At 47.7% G+C, this 19,211-nt stretch overlaps 1 protein-coding gene across 1 annotated transcript in view; it reads right to left on the bottom strand.

The window, feature by feature from the left end:
- The window catches only part of LOC126485103 (breast cancer anti-estrogen resistance protein 3 homolog), a 1,126,433-nt gene that overhangs the window by 82,554 nt on the left and 1,024,668 nt on the right, over positions 1–19,211 (bottom strand). Inside the window, exon 8 of the mRNA XM_050108726.1 lies at positions 10,328–10,636. Within this exon, the coding sequence (XP_049964683.1) occupies positions 10,328–10,636 (309 nt within the window). The remainder of the gene's footprint in view (positions 1–10,327; positions 10,637–19,211) is intronic.

Genomic DNA, 19,211 nt, shown 5'->3' with positions numbered 1-19,211 from the left:
ATTGGCTGTATCAGCATGTCGCTGTACCCTTTCGTAAAGCAGAATCTGCGAGGCAAAGCTTTGTGGACAACCGGAAACGAACTGTCCAGCTCTAAGTCCCGACCTCAGGTTAAGGGAATACCGGTGGGGTGAGTTAGAACGTCGATTCGTTCCATACATAACGTCCAACATGACTACCTTCACTGGTTTGGGCTGTTGAGGAAGACTGGGCCACCTTTGCTATCGCAAACCAACAACCTAACGTGAACTTTCGCTTTCTGCAAACTTCGCTGTTTTGTGGCTTTCAGTGGTAGTACCCAGGAACAGGGCATTTCGTTCCACAATGCAAGAATTCAGTTTCGGAGATGTTTACGCCACGCCACATTCCACAAAATTTATTATTATTATCATTATTATTACTGGCATTGTGTATCACGGCTAGTAAGAATTTCTTGAAGGTTAAAACCAATTTTGTCAAAATTACGAATTTACTAACATTTACTATAGGTCTGTTTAGGTTTTGAAGCTAATCTCAATAAATACCTGCACATACAGGATGAACCCCAAATACACAAAGTTTTGCAAGTTGTTAATGGTGTACAGCAGTCAGCCACAAATTGGTTTTAGCTTACTTAACATATCATTACCGGTTTCGAATTTTTCACAATTCATCATCAGACGGTTTTTCACCCTTTCATCGAAACAAATTATACACTGGTCTCCTGTAATTTGCCCTACGATAAAGAATAATTCACTATTATAAACTTGTAATCAAATGGGTGCACTACATATTTGTGTTGGAGTGCAACTTACATGAAATGCCCATCTGGCGCGTTTGTTCTTACAGTTTTCTTGCAATGAAATACATTCCCAAGGATGCTTTTACTTTCACACTCACAAACGTTGCACTGCATTGGAAACCATTTTCGTTCAGTCACTAAACGAATTGTCAATGTTCAATTGAATCTAGGACATTAAATGCAGACAGAAACAAATACATGGGATTCAGTGAATTATAGTACCACAAAGTTGCATAAAATAACGACAGAGGTACACCGTCAACAATTTGTCTCATATAACAGCCACAGTCTCCAATCACGTCTTTATTTAACAAAATTGTATTTTGTAGATTGTTCGGGGTCGTTTTCTGAACGTTTAGGTATGAGGGACCCTTAGTCTCCATTGGCTCATTAGAGAGTAATTGCTTTTTGTTTGATTCCCTACCCCATTTATCGCTGTATCCGTGTTGCACTGAAAATACCTGCATTACAGTTCAAATAGCGAAGGTGTGCACAGTGCGTCTTGTTTGGAGACAAACCTTTTCGAGCCACTTACGGTAGTTGCCGCTGACAACAGCAACACTATTCACCCTGCAGCGTGCATTTGCTTTGCCTCGCATTTGCTTTTCCAGCAGTATTAGCTGGACATTAACAGTATACACAACAATGTGGATAGGCTTACTGATGAAGAATTGACCAATATGTACTCTGTGTGTCGCTTCACTTAATGCACTGAGAGAACGGGGCATTGATGCTTTGCTTACAAGGGAACCTCCCCATCGCACCCCCCTCAGATTTAGTTATAAGTTGGCACAGTGGATAGGCCTTGAAAAACTGAACACAAATCAACCGAGAAAACAGGAGAAGTTATGTGGAACTATGAAAAAATAAGCAAAATATACAAACTGAGTAGTCCATGTGCAAGATAAGCAACAACAAGGATAGGGTAAGCTGAGGAGCGCAGTGGTCCCGTGGTTAGCGTGAGCAGCTGCGGAACGAGAGGTCCTTGGTTCACGTCTTCCCTCGGGTGAAAAGTTTAATTTTTTATTTTCAGTTCATGTGACAAACTCTTATGTTTTCATCACGTTTTTGGGAGTGATTATCACATCCACAAGAAAACCTAAATCGGGCAAGGTAGAAGAATTTTTTTACCCATTCGCCAAGTGTACAAGTTAGGTGACGCACATGCCGTCACCAGTGTCGTATAGAATATATCAGTCGTGTTTTCCTGTGGAGGAATCGGTTGACCTATGACCTTGCGATCAAATGTTTTCGATTCCCATTGGGGAGCACGTCCTTTCGTCTACTAATCGCACGGTTTTGCGGTGCGGTCGCAAAACACAAACACTAGACTTATTACAGAGAACAGAGACGTCAGTGAACGAAGAGACAGATCATAACTTTGCGAAAATAAAGATAGTAAACTTTTCACTCAGGGAAGACTTGAACCAAGGGCCTCTCATTCCGCAGCTGCTCACGCTAACCATGGGACCACGGCGCTCCTGAACTCACCCTATCCTTGATGTTGCTTATCTTGCTCATGCACAACTCAGTTAGTATATTTTGCTTATTTTTTCATAGTTCCACACAACTTCTTCCTGTTTTCTCGATTGATCTGTGTTCAATTTTTCAAGGGCTATCCACTGTGCCAACTTATAACTAAATCTGAGGGGGGTGCGATGGGGAGGTTCCCTTGTTAGATGCACCGACGGCAACCACATCAAGGTACTTTTTCACGTGTCTGAGGGCATTACTATGTCTTCTGTATTGTACGCTTTGGTTATTTCACATCACAGGGTGTCTCAGTTTTGTAGATAGCAATCCAAATAATACATAATTACATTATCACTCTGTAAAAAATCACCGGTGAACATGGGCCCCTTCTTTCAAAATACTCGGAAAATATCCGTGAATAATCTCCGATATTTTGGCAGTGGGGTACGGCTTCACCTCAATGATGCACATTAACATTTCTGCGGTCACCAAATTTTCAGTTTGACATATGAATCCATCAACAGTCACTTTAGTAGACGTACAGTAATGAACAAGTGCGTTAAGAAGATAGGTTACGTAACGCGTCAGTACTTGTGTAGAATTGTGTGCACCACAAGCATATCTCAGAATGGCATACATTCCAAAGGAGCAGGGAATGGAAGTATATTCAAAAATGACTGTGAAATAAAAACAAATCAGTAACCAAACTAATAAAAGAAAAAAAAGTACATCTTTGGAGATTTGTGAAATGAAAATCTGCTGCCGGGGAACGTTCGGTACTGTGTTACATCACCTCATGCATTGTAACACGCTTCCATATTCCTTCGTATGGTGTCGACAATGTTGTCGGGACATTCTACATCTACACAGTTACTCCGCAAGCCACCGTACGGTGCGTTGCGGAGGGTGCCCTGTACCACTACTTGTCATTCCCCCTCCTGTTCCACTCACAAATAGAGCGAGGGAGAAACGAATATCTGTGCGCCTCCGTATGAGCCCTAATTTCTCGTGTCTTCATGGTCCTTACGCGCGATGTATGTTGCCGCCAGTACAATCGTTCGGCAGACAGCTTCAAATACTGGTTCTCTAAACTTTCTCAGTAGTGTTTCTCGAAACGAACGTCGTCTTCCCTCTAGTGATTCCCATTTGAGTTCTCAAAGCATCTCTGTAACACTTGCGTGTCGTTCGAGCCTACCGGTAACAAATCTAGAAGCCTATCACTGAATAGCTTCGATATCTTATTTCAGTCCGACCTGGTACGGATCCCAAACACTCGAGCAGTACTCAAGAATAGGCTGCACCAGCGTCCTCTATGCGGTCTGCTTTACAGGTGAACCACTCTTTCCCAAAATTCTCCCAATAAACCTAAGCTCACCATTTGCCTTCCCTCCCATAGTTTTCACTTGCTCGTTCCACCTCATATCGTTTGGAAACCTTACATCCAGATATTTGACTTGATTGTGTCACGCAGTTCACTAGTAATACTGTATCCGAACATTACAGGTTTGCTTTTCCTACTCATACACATTACTTTCATTTTTTCGCATTTGGGGTTGGCTGCTATTCATCACACCAACGGGAAATTTTGTCTAAGTCGTTTTGTGTCTTCCTACAGTCACTCAACTTCGACATCTTACCGTACACCAAGGTATCACCAGCAAACAACCACAGATTGCTGCCCACCCTGTCCGCCAAATAATTTATGTATATAGAGAACAACAGTGGTCCATCCACACTTCTCTGGGGCACTCCTGACGATTTACACTGCTGGCCATTAAAATTGCTACGCCAAGAAGAAATGCAGATGATAAACGGGTATTCATTGGACAAATATATTATACTAGAACTGACATGTGATTACATTTTCACGCAATTTGGGTGCATAGATCCTGAGAAATCAGTACCCAGAACAACCACCTCTGGCCGTAATAACGGCCTTGATACGCCTGGGCATTGAGTCAAACAGAGCTTGGATGGCGTGTACAGGTACAGCTGCCCATGCAGCTACAACACGATACCACAGTTCATCAAGAGTAGTGACTGGCGTATTGTGACGAGCCAGTTGCTCGGCCACCATTGACCAGACGTTTTCAATTGGTGATAGATCTGGAGAATGTGCTGACCAGGGCAGTAGTCGAACATTTTTTGTATCCAGAATGGCCCGTACAGGACCTGTAACATGCGGTCGTGCATTATCCTGCTGAAATGTAGTGTTTCGCAGGAATCGAATGAAGGGTAGAGTCAGGGGTCGTAACACATCTGAAATGTAACGTCCACTGTTCAAAGTGCCGTCAATGCGAACAACAGGTGACCGAGACGTGTAACCAATGGCACCCCATACCATCACGCCGGGTGATACGCCAGTATGGCGATGACGAATACACGCTTCCAATGTGCGTTCACCGTCCTGTCGCCAAACACGGATGTGACCATCATGATGCTGTAAACAGAACCTGGATTCATCCGAAAAAATGACGTTTTGCCATTCGCGCATCCAGGTTCGTCGTTGAGTACACCATCGCATGCGCTCTTGTCTGTGATGCAGCGTCGAGGATAACCGCAGCCATGGTCTCCGAGCTGATAGTCCGTGCTGCTGCAAACGTCGTCGAACTGTTCGTGCAGATGTCCCCATCTGTTAAATCAGGGATCGAGACGTGGTTGCACGATGCGCTACAGCCATGCGGATAAGATACTTGTCATCTCGACTGCTAGTGATACGAGGCCGTTGGGATCCAGCACGGCGTTCCGTATTACCCTCCTGAACCCACCGATTCCATATTCTGCTAACAGTCATTGGATCTCAACCAACGCGAGCAGCAATGTCGCGATACGATAAACCGCAATCGCGATAGGCTTCAATCCGACCTTTATCAAAGTCGGAAACCTGATGGTACGCATTTCTCCTCCTTACACGAGGCTTCACAACAACGTTTCACCAGACAACGCCGGTCAACTGCTGTTTGCGTATGAGAAATCGGTTGGAAACTTTCCTCATGTCAGCACGTTGTAGATGTCGCCACCGGCGCCAACCTTGTGTGACTGCTCTGAAAAGCCAATCATTTGCGTATCACAGCATCTTCTTTCTGTCGGTTAAATTTCGCGTTTGTAACACGTCATCTTCGTGGCGTAGCAATTTTGATGGCCAGTAGTGTATCTTTCTCTGATGAACACTCGCCGTCCTGGCCATGATAATGGGTTCTATTATTTAAGAAGTCTTCGATCCACTTACATATCTGTGAACTTATTCCATATGCTCGTACCTAGGTTAACAGCCTGCACTGGAGCATCGTGTCAAATGCTTTCCGGAAATCTAGAAATATGCAGTCTTCCTGTTGCCCTTCATCCATAGGTCTCAGTATGAGCGATGCTTTCTAAAACTATGCTGATTCGTGGACATAGGCTTTTTAGTCTCAAGAAAGTTATTATATTCGAACTGAGAATATGCTCAAGGATTTTGCATTCTGATATTGGTCTATAACTTTGCAGGTCTGTTCTTTTACCTTTCTTGCACACGCTTATAGCTGCACCTTTTTCCAGTCGCTTGGGTCTTTGTGCTAGCAAGCTAGGTAAGGGGCCAATGATATAGCGTACTCTTTGTAAAATCGAGCTGGCATTCCATCCGGACCTGGTGATTTACACTCATGCTCATAAATTAAGGGTAATTGCAGAATGTGGCGCCGACACATACAACACAGTTCTGTAAGTCCACGGTATTGGTGATAAGTTGACAAAACCGTCCCGAAACACATGTGCTACAAAACGCCACTGTTTCCTGCGCACGTACCCCAACATGAGTATGGGATATGATCACCATGCACACGTAAAAAGGCCGCACAACGGGTTGGCATACTCTGGATCAGGTGATCGAGCAGCTCCCATTCTTGCACCAGTGCCTGTCGGAGCCCCTGAATTGTCCTAGCGGTTTGAAGACGTGCAGCGATACGTCGACCGAGAGCATCCAAGATGTGCTCGATGGAGTTTAGGTTTGGAGAACAGGCAGGCCACTCCGTTCGCCTGATATCTTCTGTTTCAAGGTACTCCTCCATGATGGTAGCTCGGTGGGGCCGTGCGTTATCGTCCCTCAGGGGGAAGGTGGGACAGTGTGCATCCCTGAAAAGGCGGACATGCTGGTGCAAAATGACGTCCCGATACACCTGACCTGTTACAGTTTCTCTGTCAAAGACATGCAGGGGTGTACGTGCACCAATCATAAGCCCACCCCCACCATCAAACCACGACCTCCATACAGGTCCCTTTCAAGGACAGTAACGGGTTGGTATCTGGTTCCTGGTTCAGGCCAGATGAAAACCCGCCGAGAATCACTGTTCAGATTATACCTGGACTCGTCCGTGAACATAACCTGGGACCACTGTTCCAATGACCATGTACTGTGTTCTTGACACGAGGCTTTACAGGCACTCCTGTGACCAGGGTCAGTGGAATGCACCTTGCAGGTCGCCCCGCGAATAAATCATGTCTGTTCAGTCGTCTGTGGACTGTGCGTCTAGAGACAACTGTTCCAATGGCTGCGGTAAGGTCCCGAGCAAGGCTACCTGCAGTACTCCGTGGCCGTCTGCGGGCACTGATGGTGTGATATCGGTCGTCGTGTGGTATTGTGCACTGTGGACGTCCCGTACTGTAGCGCCTGGACAAGTTTCCTGTCTGCTGGAATCATTGCCATAATCTTGAGATCACACTTTCTGGCACACGGCGGGCCCGTGCTACGACGTGCTGTGTTTGACCAGCCTCCAGTCGCCCTACTATTCTACCCCTTATAACGTCATCAATGTGTGTTCTTTGAGCCATTTTCAACGCACAATCACCATTAGCACGTCTGAAAACGTCTGCACACTTACTCGCTGCACCGTACTCTGACATGCACCAACACGCCTCTGCGTATGTGGACTGCTGCCAGCGCCACCGTGCGACGACCGGAGGTTAAATGCACCGCTTGATCATATCCCGAGGTGATTTAAACCCGTAAACCGCCCACCAGACCGTTGTTTCAGCTTGTATCAGCATTATCCTTAATTTATGAGCATGACTGTATTTGTTTTCAAATCTTTCAGTTGTTTCTCTACGCCAGATATGCTTATTTGTACGTCGTCCATATGGGAGTCTGTCCGATGTCAGATGACGGTAAGTTTGTACGGTTCTCCTGTGTGAGCGATTTCTTGAACGTAAAATTTAAAACTTTGGCTATCGTTTTGCTATCTTCAACTGCCACACCATAGCGGTCAACAAGTGGCTGAAAGGAAGCCTTAGACTGGGTTAGCGATTTTAGTAAGACCAGATTCTCTTGGGGTCTCCGCCGGATCTTTTACTAAGGTGTGACGGTGGTTATGTTGTATGCTTCGCGCACAGATCTTTTCACACATGCCAGAATCTCTACTAACCTTCGATTGTCGTCATCTGTGAGTCCCCTTTTGGACCTAGAGTGCCACAGCCACTGCTTCCCCAGAATCCGCCGAACTTCGTTTTTAAACCATGGTGTGTCCTTTCCATCCTCTATGAACTTACTAGGCACGTAACTCTCCAGACTACGATTTACAATCTGTTAAAACTTTGCTCATAATTCCTCTATACTGCTGCCCAAACCGATCACACACTTCAACAGCGCTCCTACTGAAGTCAGAGAGTAAATGAAGAGACTTCTGTGACGACACAAGCACGCTTGCCCGGTCTCGCAGTGGCAGATACCATAGGCCATTCCATTCGTAAATAATCGGGGTAAAAGCAATGAAAAGGAAACTGGATGCGAAAGAGAGAGGAAGGTAGTAACGACTTCCAGCCGCACAGTGCACTGCAGCACAGCGAAAACGGTAACTGAAAATTTGTGCCGGACCGGGACTCGACGGTTACATTATCCGCCTCGAGCATCCGCACACGCTTTCCGTCAGACCCAAATTCTCAACTTCTCGCCCATCGCACCGCATCGACACCCGCCCATTAACCCCTTGCTAGCAGATTTATGATTCCTGTAGGTGAAACTTCCTGGCAGATTAAAACTGTGCGCCGGACCGAGACTGGAACTCGGGACCTTTGCAAAGGCAAAGGACCCGAGTTCGAGTCTCGGTCCGGCGCACAGTTTTAATCTGCCAGGAAGTTTCATATCAGCGCACACTCCGCTGTAGAGTGAAAATTTCATTCTATTCCTGTAGGTGTTCGGACGTTGGCTGTGCATCCGCAATGAAACTCTTTCATCAAAACTCTTTCATGAAACAGTCGTGCAGTCATCAAGGGTACATGAGTGGGCCTTCGGCTATGACAGCCCATGTCAATGATGTTTGGTCAAAGTGTTTGCACGCTGACACTTGTTGATGTCTCAGCACTGAAATATGCAGCAATTTGAACGATTATATTCAGTCGTCGTTGGTCCCGATCATGCAGGATCTTTTCCGGGCGCAGCGATGCCGGAGATTTGATGTATTACCGGATTACTGATATTCACGTGAAATTGTCGTACGGGAAAATCCCCAGTTCATCGCTACCTCGAAGATGCTGTGTCCCATCGCTTGTGCGCCGACTATAACACCATCTTCAAACTGACTTAAATCTTGATAACGTGCCATTGTAGCAGCAGTGACCGATGTAACGACTGTGCCAGACACTTGTTTTACGAGGTGCATTCACGTTCCAAGGCCTCCGATTTTTTTTCTCCGGACTGGAAAGAGATAGAAACATGCGCATTGTTTTAAAATGAGTGCGCGTTCATTGTCAATACGTCCCAGAGATGGCAGCACCGTACTGCAGATGGAATTTTACCGCCAGCGGCGAGAATGAGAACTGTTTTAAATACTTAAAATGGCGACGTTTTCCTTACTTGAACAGCGTGCAATCATTCGTTTTCTGAATTTGCGTGGTGTGAAACCAATTGAAATTCATCGACAGTTGAAGGAGAAATGTGGTGATGGAGTTATGGATGTGTCGAAAGTGCGTTCGTGGGTGCGACAGTTTAATGAAGGCAGAACATCGTGTGACAACAAACCGAAACAACCTTGGGCTCGCACAAGCCGGTCTGACGACATGATCGAGAAAGTGGAGAGAATTGTTTTGGGGGATCGCCGAATGACAGTTGAACAGATCGCCTCCAGAGTTGGCATTTCTGTGGGTTCTGTGCACGCAATCCTGCATGACGACCTGAAAATGCGAAAAGTGACATCCAGGTGGGTGCCACGAATGCTGACGGACGGCCACATGGCTGCCCGTGTGGCATGTTGCCAAGCAATGTTGACGCGCAACGACAGCACGAATGGGACTTTCTTTTCGTCGGTTGTGACAATGGATGAGACGTGGATGCCATTTTTCAATCCAGAAACAAAGCGCCAGTCAGCTCAGTGGAAGCGCACAGATTCACCGCCACCAAAAAAATTTCGGGTAACTGCCAGTGCTGAAAAAATGATGGTGTCCATGTTCTGGGACAGCGAGGGCGTAATCCTTACCCATTGCGTTCCAAAGGGCACTACGGTAACAGGTGCATCCTACGAAAATGTTTTGAAGAACAAATTCCTTCCTGCACTGCAACAAAAACGTCCAGGAAGGGCTGCGCGTGTGCTGTTTCACCAAGAAAACGCACCCGCACATCGAGCTAACGTTACGCAACAGTTTCTTCGTGATAACAACTTTGAAGTGATTCTTCATGCTCCCTACTCACCTGACCTGGCTCCTAGTGACTTTTGGCTTTTTCCAACAATGAAAGACACTCTCCGTGGCCGCACATTCACCAGCCGTGCTGCTATTGCCTCAGCGATTTTCCAGTGGTCAAAACAGACTCGTAAAGAAGCCTTCGCCGCTGCCATGGAATCATGGCGTCAGCGTTATGAAAAATGTGTACGTCTGCAGGGCGATTACGTCGAGAAGTAACGCCAGTTTGATCGATTTCGGGTGAGTAGTTAATTAGAAAAAAAATCGGAGGCCTTAGAACTTGAATTCACCTCGTATATAGGCGTTGCCGGCGGCAGCGCCTTATTCTGCTTATTTACTGAATACTCGCTACAACTAGTCGACTGAGACAAAGAAGTCGATCGGTTAGAAGAGGTTTGATTGGCACGGGGCTGAGGTGAGGAGGTACAGACCTGGTGCTTGCCGGCGAGCCCGGCGGAGCGCGGCAGCGAGTGTGTGGAGAACTTGGCGGCGGGCGGCGGGTCGTGCCTGCCCAGCGTGCCCGTCTGGATGACTCCGTCGGCGCTGCTGGCGCGCTCCCCCGCTGCCGCCGGCTGCTGGTGGTTCTGCTGCTGCTGCTGCTGCTGGTGCTGGTGGTGCAGGTAGCCGCCGCCCTGGCCGCGCGACGCCTGCCGGCACAGCTGCCCCGCAGAGTCGGCCGGCGTCAGCGACTGGCTGCGCTGCTTCTTGCTGGGCAGCCGCGGCGGCGTGTCGCCGCGCCGCTGCAACGTCCCAACGGAACTGCTCTACCAACGCGCTCCCCACTATGCGGTAACTTGACAAGTTGCCCCTAGCGGGTGGGGATAACGTGCAAGGGCTCCAAAACACCGAATAAGCTCTTTACTGCTTTTATGGTACACATAAGCTGATCATACAACTAATGAAACTAAGAAAATAACCGCAGCAAATACAGGGTGATTCAAAAAGAATACCACAACTTTAAAAATGTGTATTTAATGAAAGAAACATAATATAACCTTCTGTTATACATCATTACAAAGAGTACTTAAAAAGGTTTTTTTTCACTCAAAAACAAGTTCAGAGATGTTCAATATGGCCCCCTCCAGACACTCGAGCAATATCAACCCGATACTCCAACTCGTTCCACACTCTCTGTAGCATATCAGGCGTAACAGTTTGGATAGCTGCTGTTATTTCTCGTTTCAAATCATCAATGGTGGCTGGGAGAGGTGGCCGAAACACCATATCCTTAACATACCCCCATAAGAAAAAATCGCAGGGGGTAAGATCAGGGCTTCTTGGAGGCCAGTGATGAAGTGCTCTGTCACGGGCTGCCTGGCGGCCGATCCATCGCCTCGGGTAGTTGACGTTCAGGTAGTTACGGACAGATAAGTGCCAATGTGGTGGCGCTCCATCCTGCTGAAATATGAATTGTTGTGCTTCTTGTTCGAGCTGAGGGAACAGCCAATTCTCTAACATCTCCAGATACTTTAGTCCAGTTACAGTAGCACCTTCGAAGAAAAAGGGACCAAAAACTTTATTGGCTGAAATGGCGAACAAATGTACAACTAAATGAAACTTTATAGCTCCCTTAATTCGCCGACAGATAGTGCTTAGCTTTGCCTTTCGTCGTTGCAGAGTTTTAAATTCCTAAAGTTGTGCTATTCTTTTTGAATCACCCTGTATGTTTCATCGCCCAATGTAGTTTCCATTGTTTCACTCTGAACTTTATTTCCTTTCTGTTTTTTTTTTTCTTGATTTCCTTTATTCTTGCTCGATGTACAGACTGAATAACATCAGGGACACGTTACAACCCCGTCTTCTTCTTCTCAGCTACTGCTTCCCTTTACGTCCTTCGGTTGTTGTAATTGCAGTCTGGTCACTGACCTTACAGTCCATTTATTTCATCTCTTTACCTTCAGAATTTCAAACAACGTATTGCAATCAAAAGTGTTAAAAACGTTCCCTAAATGTACAAATGCTACTAAAGTAGGATCGCCTTTGTTCAGTCTATTTTCTAAGGCGAAGTAACTAGGGCATCACGTGTTCCTACATTCTTAACAAGGGAACCTCCCCATAGCACCCCCCTCAGATTTAGTTATAAGTTGGCACAGTGGATAGGCCTTGAAAAACTGGACACAGATCAATCGAGAAAACCGGAAGAAGTTGTGTGGGACTATGAAAAAAATTAGTAAAATATACAGACTGAGTAGTCCATGCGCAACATATGCAACATCAAGGAGGTTGTAGCAGAAGGAGCGCCGTGGTCCCGTGGTTAGCGTGAGTAGCTGCGGAACGAGAGGTCCTAGGTTCAAGGCTTGCCTCGACTGAAAATTTTGCTTTCTTTATTTTCGTAAAGTTATGATCTGTCGGTTCGTTCATTGACGTCTCTGTTCACTGTAATAAGTTTAGTGTCTGTGTTTTGCGACCGCACCGCAAAACCGTGCGATTAGTAGACGAAAGTACGTTCCTCTCCAATGGGAACCGCAAACATTTGATCCCAAGGTCATACTTCAACCGATTCCTCCACAGGAAAACATCTGATATATTCTATACGACACTGGTGACGGCATGTGCGTCACATGACAGGAATATGTTGTCGACCGACGTAACTTGTACACTTAGCGAATGGTAAAAAGATTCTTCTACCTTGCCCGATTTAGGTTTTCTTGTGGATGTGACAATCACTCCGAAAAAAGTGATGAAAACATAAGAGTTTGTCACATAAACTGAAAATAAAAATTTAAACTTTTCACTCGAGGGAAGACTTGAACCTAGGACCTCTCGTTTGGTAGCTGCTCTCGCTAACCACGGGACCACGGCGCTCCGTGTAACGCATTGTCCTTGATGTTGCCTATCTTCGCATGGACTACTCAGTTTGTATATTTTACTAATTTTTTTCATAGTTCCACACAACTTCTTCCCGTTTTCTCGATTGATCTGTGTTCAGTTTTTCAAGGCCTATCCAGTGTGCCAACTTATAACTAAATCTGAGGGGGGTGCGATGGGGAGGTTCCCTTATAAGCGACCCAGACTGGTATTCCCCAAAGTCTGCTTCTACAAGTCTTTTCATTCTTCATATAATTTTGGCATTCCCTGATTATTTAATATAGAAAACGGCCAAGATGGCGAAATCTAGCTTGGTTTCCTGACGGTTATTTCGAATCGTCGTTGAAGCCACACGGTGGCGGAGACATACGAAGTCTCCCGCGTTCCAGGAATCCACGCCAGTTCGGACCACCCAACCTCTTGGCATGAGCTTGACCGCACCAATTGGCCACAACAGCTGGAACGGCTACACCTCCAGCCTCTACAATGTTGGCTGCTAGGACCTTTTTGTACACCGAGGAGGTGAACTGTAGTTCATCGACCGAGTATTTAAGTAGCCCAGAGAGCAGTTCTCCACCCCATTCCGTTGAAGTTGCTAAATGTATCGACATCGCGCGATTCATGTGCACCGGTTACCGTCATTTTGTGTCAAGTGTTGTCTTCCATTACCCTGGGAGCAGCCTTGTGTTAACCGTCCAAGAGTTGCTCGTGATGTTTAGACTTACGAAGCACGCGTCTGTGCTGTCGCTACGTTTGTACCGCGAGATGCGGGTAAGCTGTATTGTCCAGCACCGTTACTGTGACCGCGTTCTTGACCCATGGCTAGCTTCTTTGTTTTAGCCAATCATGTGAATTCATTTTAGCGCTGTCTCTAGGGACAGGTCTCTACTCTGAAGACGTTATTGTTTGCTTGAACTGCTCTTTTGACTTGTTCTACGCCTGACTCGTCCTACAGCAAGTCTATTGCTCGCCAAACTGCTGTTTTATTGTGGTAGTTTAGGAAAATTCTCACAGGGCTACCTCTCATTTACATGTCCATTTCTAAAAAGATGCATTGCCAGACTATACTGACTTTCATTAGTGTGTAGCTTCCATGCTGTCCCGTGTTGTTAATCACTTGTTTACTAGCTGCTGTAAGAAACAAAATGCAACGCCTGGGACAGAAGATCACCAGGTTATTGATCTGCTAGGGAACAATGGCAGTCAGTACGCCTTCGAAGGCAATTTCTTCCATCTTTCGATAATCTGTATTGATTCAGACTCTTAGGGGAGGCGACAGAGACCCTAGCCATAGCTACTGCTGTTCACCCAACGAGACACGCTACAATGTATCACTCTTTTCCATGCTTTTTTTCTGGGAGATAGTTTGTTGTACCAGATGATTAACGTGTTTTGAATATTTAGTCACATTTGCGTCTTTCATGCTTAATTTGTAAATTATTGACAATGAGAGCTCACTCCTGAGAGAGAAAGAGAGAGAGAGAGAGAGAGAGAGAGAGAGAGAGAGAGAGAGAGAGAGAGCACTCTTATATTTACGCAACATCAAGTATTACAGAAAATACTTCTATTACATTAATTCTGTTAAATTAATAAGTCCCAGAATATTTAGTCTGCTTTCGGCTGCGGTGGGGCGAGGACGTCCGCTGCGCCTCGCCGTGCGCGACCGTGAGCGCTTGCTTGTGTTTACCTTCTCGCGGCGCGAGTTGTATTTGTTCCAAGTTCAGTCCGATTATGGCACACACATGGCGCCACGATACGATCAAAATTACTTTCCAACCAGATCACGCGCGTCCTCGAGCCTATGAAATCGAACAGTTCATACGCGACGATCTACGTTTAGATCCGGCGACTGTCGTCGGAATACATTTTTCTATAACGGCGAGCGTGGTTTATGTTAAAATGACCAGTGCAGAGGTCTGCGCGACAGTGGTTTCTAAATACTCGAACTCTCTCCGATTCAAACATGCTGACGGGCATATCGGTGCAGTGACGGTGGATCATGCAGGCATGGGCCTAAGGACTGTAAGAGTTTTTGAGCTCCCCTTCGAGGTCCCAGAGGAAGTTGTCAAGGACGCCTTCCGACCATATGGCAATGTTATCAGCCACGTTGCAGAAAAGTGGCAAACTTTCTCGACGTGTAAGGTCTACAACGGTGTGCGCCAAATTAAACTTGAGCTCAAGAAACATGTGCCGTCCTATTTGAACATCGGTGGCTGCCGTGCAATCATCATGTACGACGGTCAACCGCGTACCTGTTCCGGATGTGGGCAGGAAGGCCATGTTCGGTCGAGCTGCTTACAACGTAGAATTACGCAGATACCAGTGGGAGACTCCGTTTCCCCGACGGGGACGACAATCCTGCCCCTCACGTACGCTCAGACGACGATGCGCACCATAGTTGAGGACGAAACGGGCGATCAGACACATCCATCGACGCCAGAAGTACCACGGGAGGAAGAGGAAGGACCCTCGGTGCCAACCCATATGTCGCCCCCTCCACAGCAACAACAGCAGCAACAGTCCCACGGACTCCAGACGCAACATAACATTCAGAACGCGATGGACGTGGACGCGAACATTGTCCCGACCGCGGCTTTCCTAGCGGAAGGTGATACGACGCTGGATTGCCTCCCACATTCGGATACTGATGTGCACGTTCGAAAGCAACGTTCGCCCCGACGACGCAAGCGACGTCGGCGGACCCCGTCTGACGATTGCCTCCTACACACGGCCGGTCAAGAAGGTGACATCTCATCAGACAGCATGGATGCTGCGCCTGCTGAGGATCTAAGTGGTGTAGACGGTTCACTTGCCCATACTACGAGTGCCCAGTTACTTCTTGCACCACAAACGCGGCAGGTCGCGTCGATGGATGGCGATCCGTCTACCTCTACCAAAGACGACGTACGTGAGAGAGATTTAGGTGCCGATCAGCCACACAGCATCGTGTTGCACCCACTGTGGTCGGACGATGTTGAGGAACTTCCTGACGAGGGCACGGGTGACAGGGGAGCGGGCGGCATTGGGGATGCCACTACTAGCGTGAACGACTCATAATTTGTAACGGGTTTGGTGGGTCCGGCATCTCTTGCGGTTAGCTTTTATTGCCATGGCGTCTACCCTAGGTGAAGAGGCTAGGCAGCACACCTTTCGCCTTGCCACAATCAATATCAACGCGATAAGGGCACCACACAAACTGACAATGCTACATCGCATGCTTGATGCGGCGGACATCGACGTGGCCCTTTTACAGGAAGTATGTGTCGCTAGTTTCCCTGACTTCTACGGATATACCGCCCACATCTCCCACGCCTCTTCTACCGATTGTGGTGTGGCTGTTCTGCTACGGGACGGTTTGGCGGCTACGGACGAACTGTACCTACCGAGTGCAAGAGCCATGGCAGTAACTGTCAACGGTGTACGACTCATCAATGTATATGCCCCTTCAGGATCAGGGAGACGGAGAGATCGGGCCCGCTTTTTTTCGGAAGATATTACGCGTCTATTTATGGGCCACATAGACGATATGGTGATCGGAGGAGATTTTAACTGTACATTATCTCCATCTGATCAGCAGCCACATCACGTCCCGTGTGCGGAATTGGAAATGCTAGTGCGTGACCTCCACCTGATTGACACGTGGCGCCACATCCATGGCCCAGCTCCTGGTTACACCCATTATACAAGCCATTCATCAAGTCGGTTGGACAGGATTTACGTCACAAGCACCCTTTCGACGGCGACGAGAGGAGCAGAGCTCTGGCCCGCTGCATTCACCGACCACACAGCCTATATTTGCACCATTGCCCTCAAACCTGCACGTGTGTGGCGCAGTAGGCCTCCCTGGAAACTGAACGTCGCCCATCTGGACGAGCCGGCATGTAAAGGTGCTGTCGAAGAGTCGTGGAACGCGTCCTTACGGCGTCGTGGTCGGTACCGATCGACCCTCAGTTGGTGGATTGAGTGTGCGAAGCCTGCTCTTAGACGCACCTTCATGACTTACGGCCGGGAAGCAGCGGCATGGAGGAGGAGCACGGAAAACTTTTATTACACCGTCCTACGGGAATGTCTTGCTATGGAGCCCTCACCTGACAGGCAGATCACAGTCAATCGCGCGAAAGCGCAGCTCGTCTCCTTAGCACGCCATCATTTACAAGGCGCTGTTATACGGTCGCGTGCTCCAGACATGATACAATCAGAAAGGCCATCTATGCACCACGTGCTCATAGAACGCAGGAGGCGCCGTAGGGCACTGGTAACCGACATGATAACCGACGACGGTCGACATGTGGTAGAACAAGCAGATATAGCAGAAGCCTTCTATGGGCATTACGCTCAACTTTATTCAGCAGTGCTCCCTGATATGGCGACGGTAGACACCGTTTCAGCACATGTCCACGGTACAGTTCCACCAGACATGGTACCGACTTTACTGGGAGAAGTGACAGAAGAGGAAGTGCTCCACGCCATTGGTAAAGGTGCTCCCCATAAATCACCAGGAATCGATGGGTTACCATTAGAGTTCTATCGAGCCTTTAAACAACTGTTGCTACCGTGTTTGATTGAAATTTGCCAGGAATTGATGTCCCCGGGTATAACATTGCCTGCACCATTCTTGGAAGGTCTGATTGTCCCCATCCATAAGCCGAAGGGACGGAATCATGTCCGCGACTATCGTCCCTTAACGTTATTGAACAGCGACTTCAAGATCTTTTCGAGGCTGCTATCAGAACGTATTCGCGGCACACTATTGCACGTCTTGTCCGGCGATCAGACGTCCTTGGGGGGACCCAACAACATCAGAACTGCGTTATGTCGTTACAGAGATCTCATCTCCCTTGCACGGGTGAGACGTTTGCCGGCAGCCCTCGTGTCTATCGACTTTAGCCAGGCTTTTGACCGTGTGGGCCACACTTTCCTCACGGCCGTTCTACGGCGCATGGAATACCCCGACCCCTTTATCACAGTGTTGACACGCCTACTACATGGTGCAACTTCTCGAGTTCTTGTCAATGGAAGACTGACGGCACCCATGCCGATCCGCCGATCAGTACGACAGGGATGTCCATTATCAACATTGTTATTTGCATTGGCCTTAGAACCCTTGTTGTGTGGTCTCCGAGACAGGCTCACTGGGATACAGTTCGGCGGCTCCATCTATCGCTGCACCGCATATGCGGATGATTTGATGATCGTCATACGAGGAGCTGACGATATGGCCGCAGCTTTGGACTGGATTGGAACCTACGGTACAGCTTCTGGTAGCCAAATCAACGTTGACAAGTCCGTCGCCTTGAGCATCGGGATTGGGCTACCGCAGGAACACATTGCCCCCTTACGCTTCAGTGATACTGTACGCTGCTTGGGCTTAGATTTCATGAACGACATGCGACGCGCGACGACGCTCAATTATCGACGCCTACTTAACCAAATTAGGGCCGGAATTGCAAATCAGCGGTTGCGATCCCTCAACATCGTTCAGCGGGCGTATTATGCCAATGTATACCTTGCGTCCCGCATACCGCATGTCGCCCAAACGCTACCCATTCCGAAGCCCTTGGCTCGTAGCATTATGGCAGCGCTGGGATACTTCGTCACCACTGGTATGTTACTGAAGATCAGATACGTATCTCTTACCCTCCCCAAGGACAAAGGTGGTCTCGGCCTAGTTAACGTCCATGATAGGGCCATTGCCCTCTATGTTAGCTCACATTTATGTCTGCTGCGCCGTTGTCCTACGAGCCTCACGAGTCTGCTTCTGACGGCACTACGACCTGCTTCACTAAGAGCGCCGGTGCCACTACAGGACATCCCGGCGCCCCTCTTTTATATAGGACGTTTCTATTTAGAACAAAGTTATTGCAGTGTAGCGCTCACGACACCACAAATGGCCACAACTCGACGCCTATATCATGACATGCTGCAACGCCGCCCCCTAAATGTGGTCGAACTAAAATATCCTGACGTACGGTGGCGCGTGGTGTGGAAGACTGTACACGATGCCATGCTTGATTCCAATGTTGTTTCTCAATGGTACGTCGTCGTTAATGGGAAGCTCGTGACGCAAGAACGTCTCTACAATATCCACATGACAGAATCTCCCAATTGTGTGGGTTGTAATACAGTAGATTCTGACGAGCACCGCCTCAGCTGTGGAGAGGCGGAACCGGTTTGGCACCTAGTGCGGTAGATGCTGGCTTATCTCTTGCGAGTTAGGCCGGAGCATATATCTGCACGCACGTTATTGTTTCCGGATGAGACATTTTACCCCAAGACTCGAACCAACTCCGTCACCTGGATACGTGGACATGCCGTCCATTACCTCTGTCGTGACGGACACAAGGATTTCCTTGACTTCTGGCTCTATTTGCAAGAAAGACATCATGCTATTTCCGGGCATACCAGATATCGACAGTGCTTCGCAAATTACCTATGGAGTGCCTTTCACAGCCCGCCGTGTAGCTGGAATGTTCCAGGCAGTGGCAGATGAGGTCAGAACGAACTGCA

Source organism: Schistocerca serialis, chromosome 6 (assembly GCF_023864345.2).
Source record: "Schistocerca serialis cubense isolate TAMUIC-IGC-003099 chromosome 6, iqSchSeri2.2, whole genome shotgun sequence".
Lineage (NCBI taxonomy): Eukaryota > Metazoa > Arthropoda > Insecta > Orthoptera > Acrididae > Schistocerca > Schistocerca serialis.
Note: the sequence above shows the minus strand (reverse complement) of the source record. Positions and strands in the feature narration are given on the sequence as shown.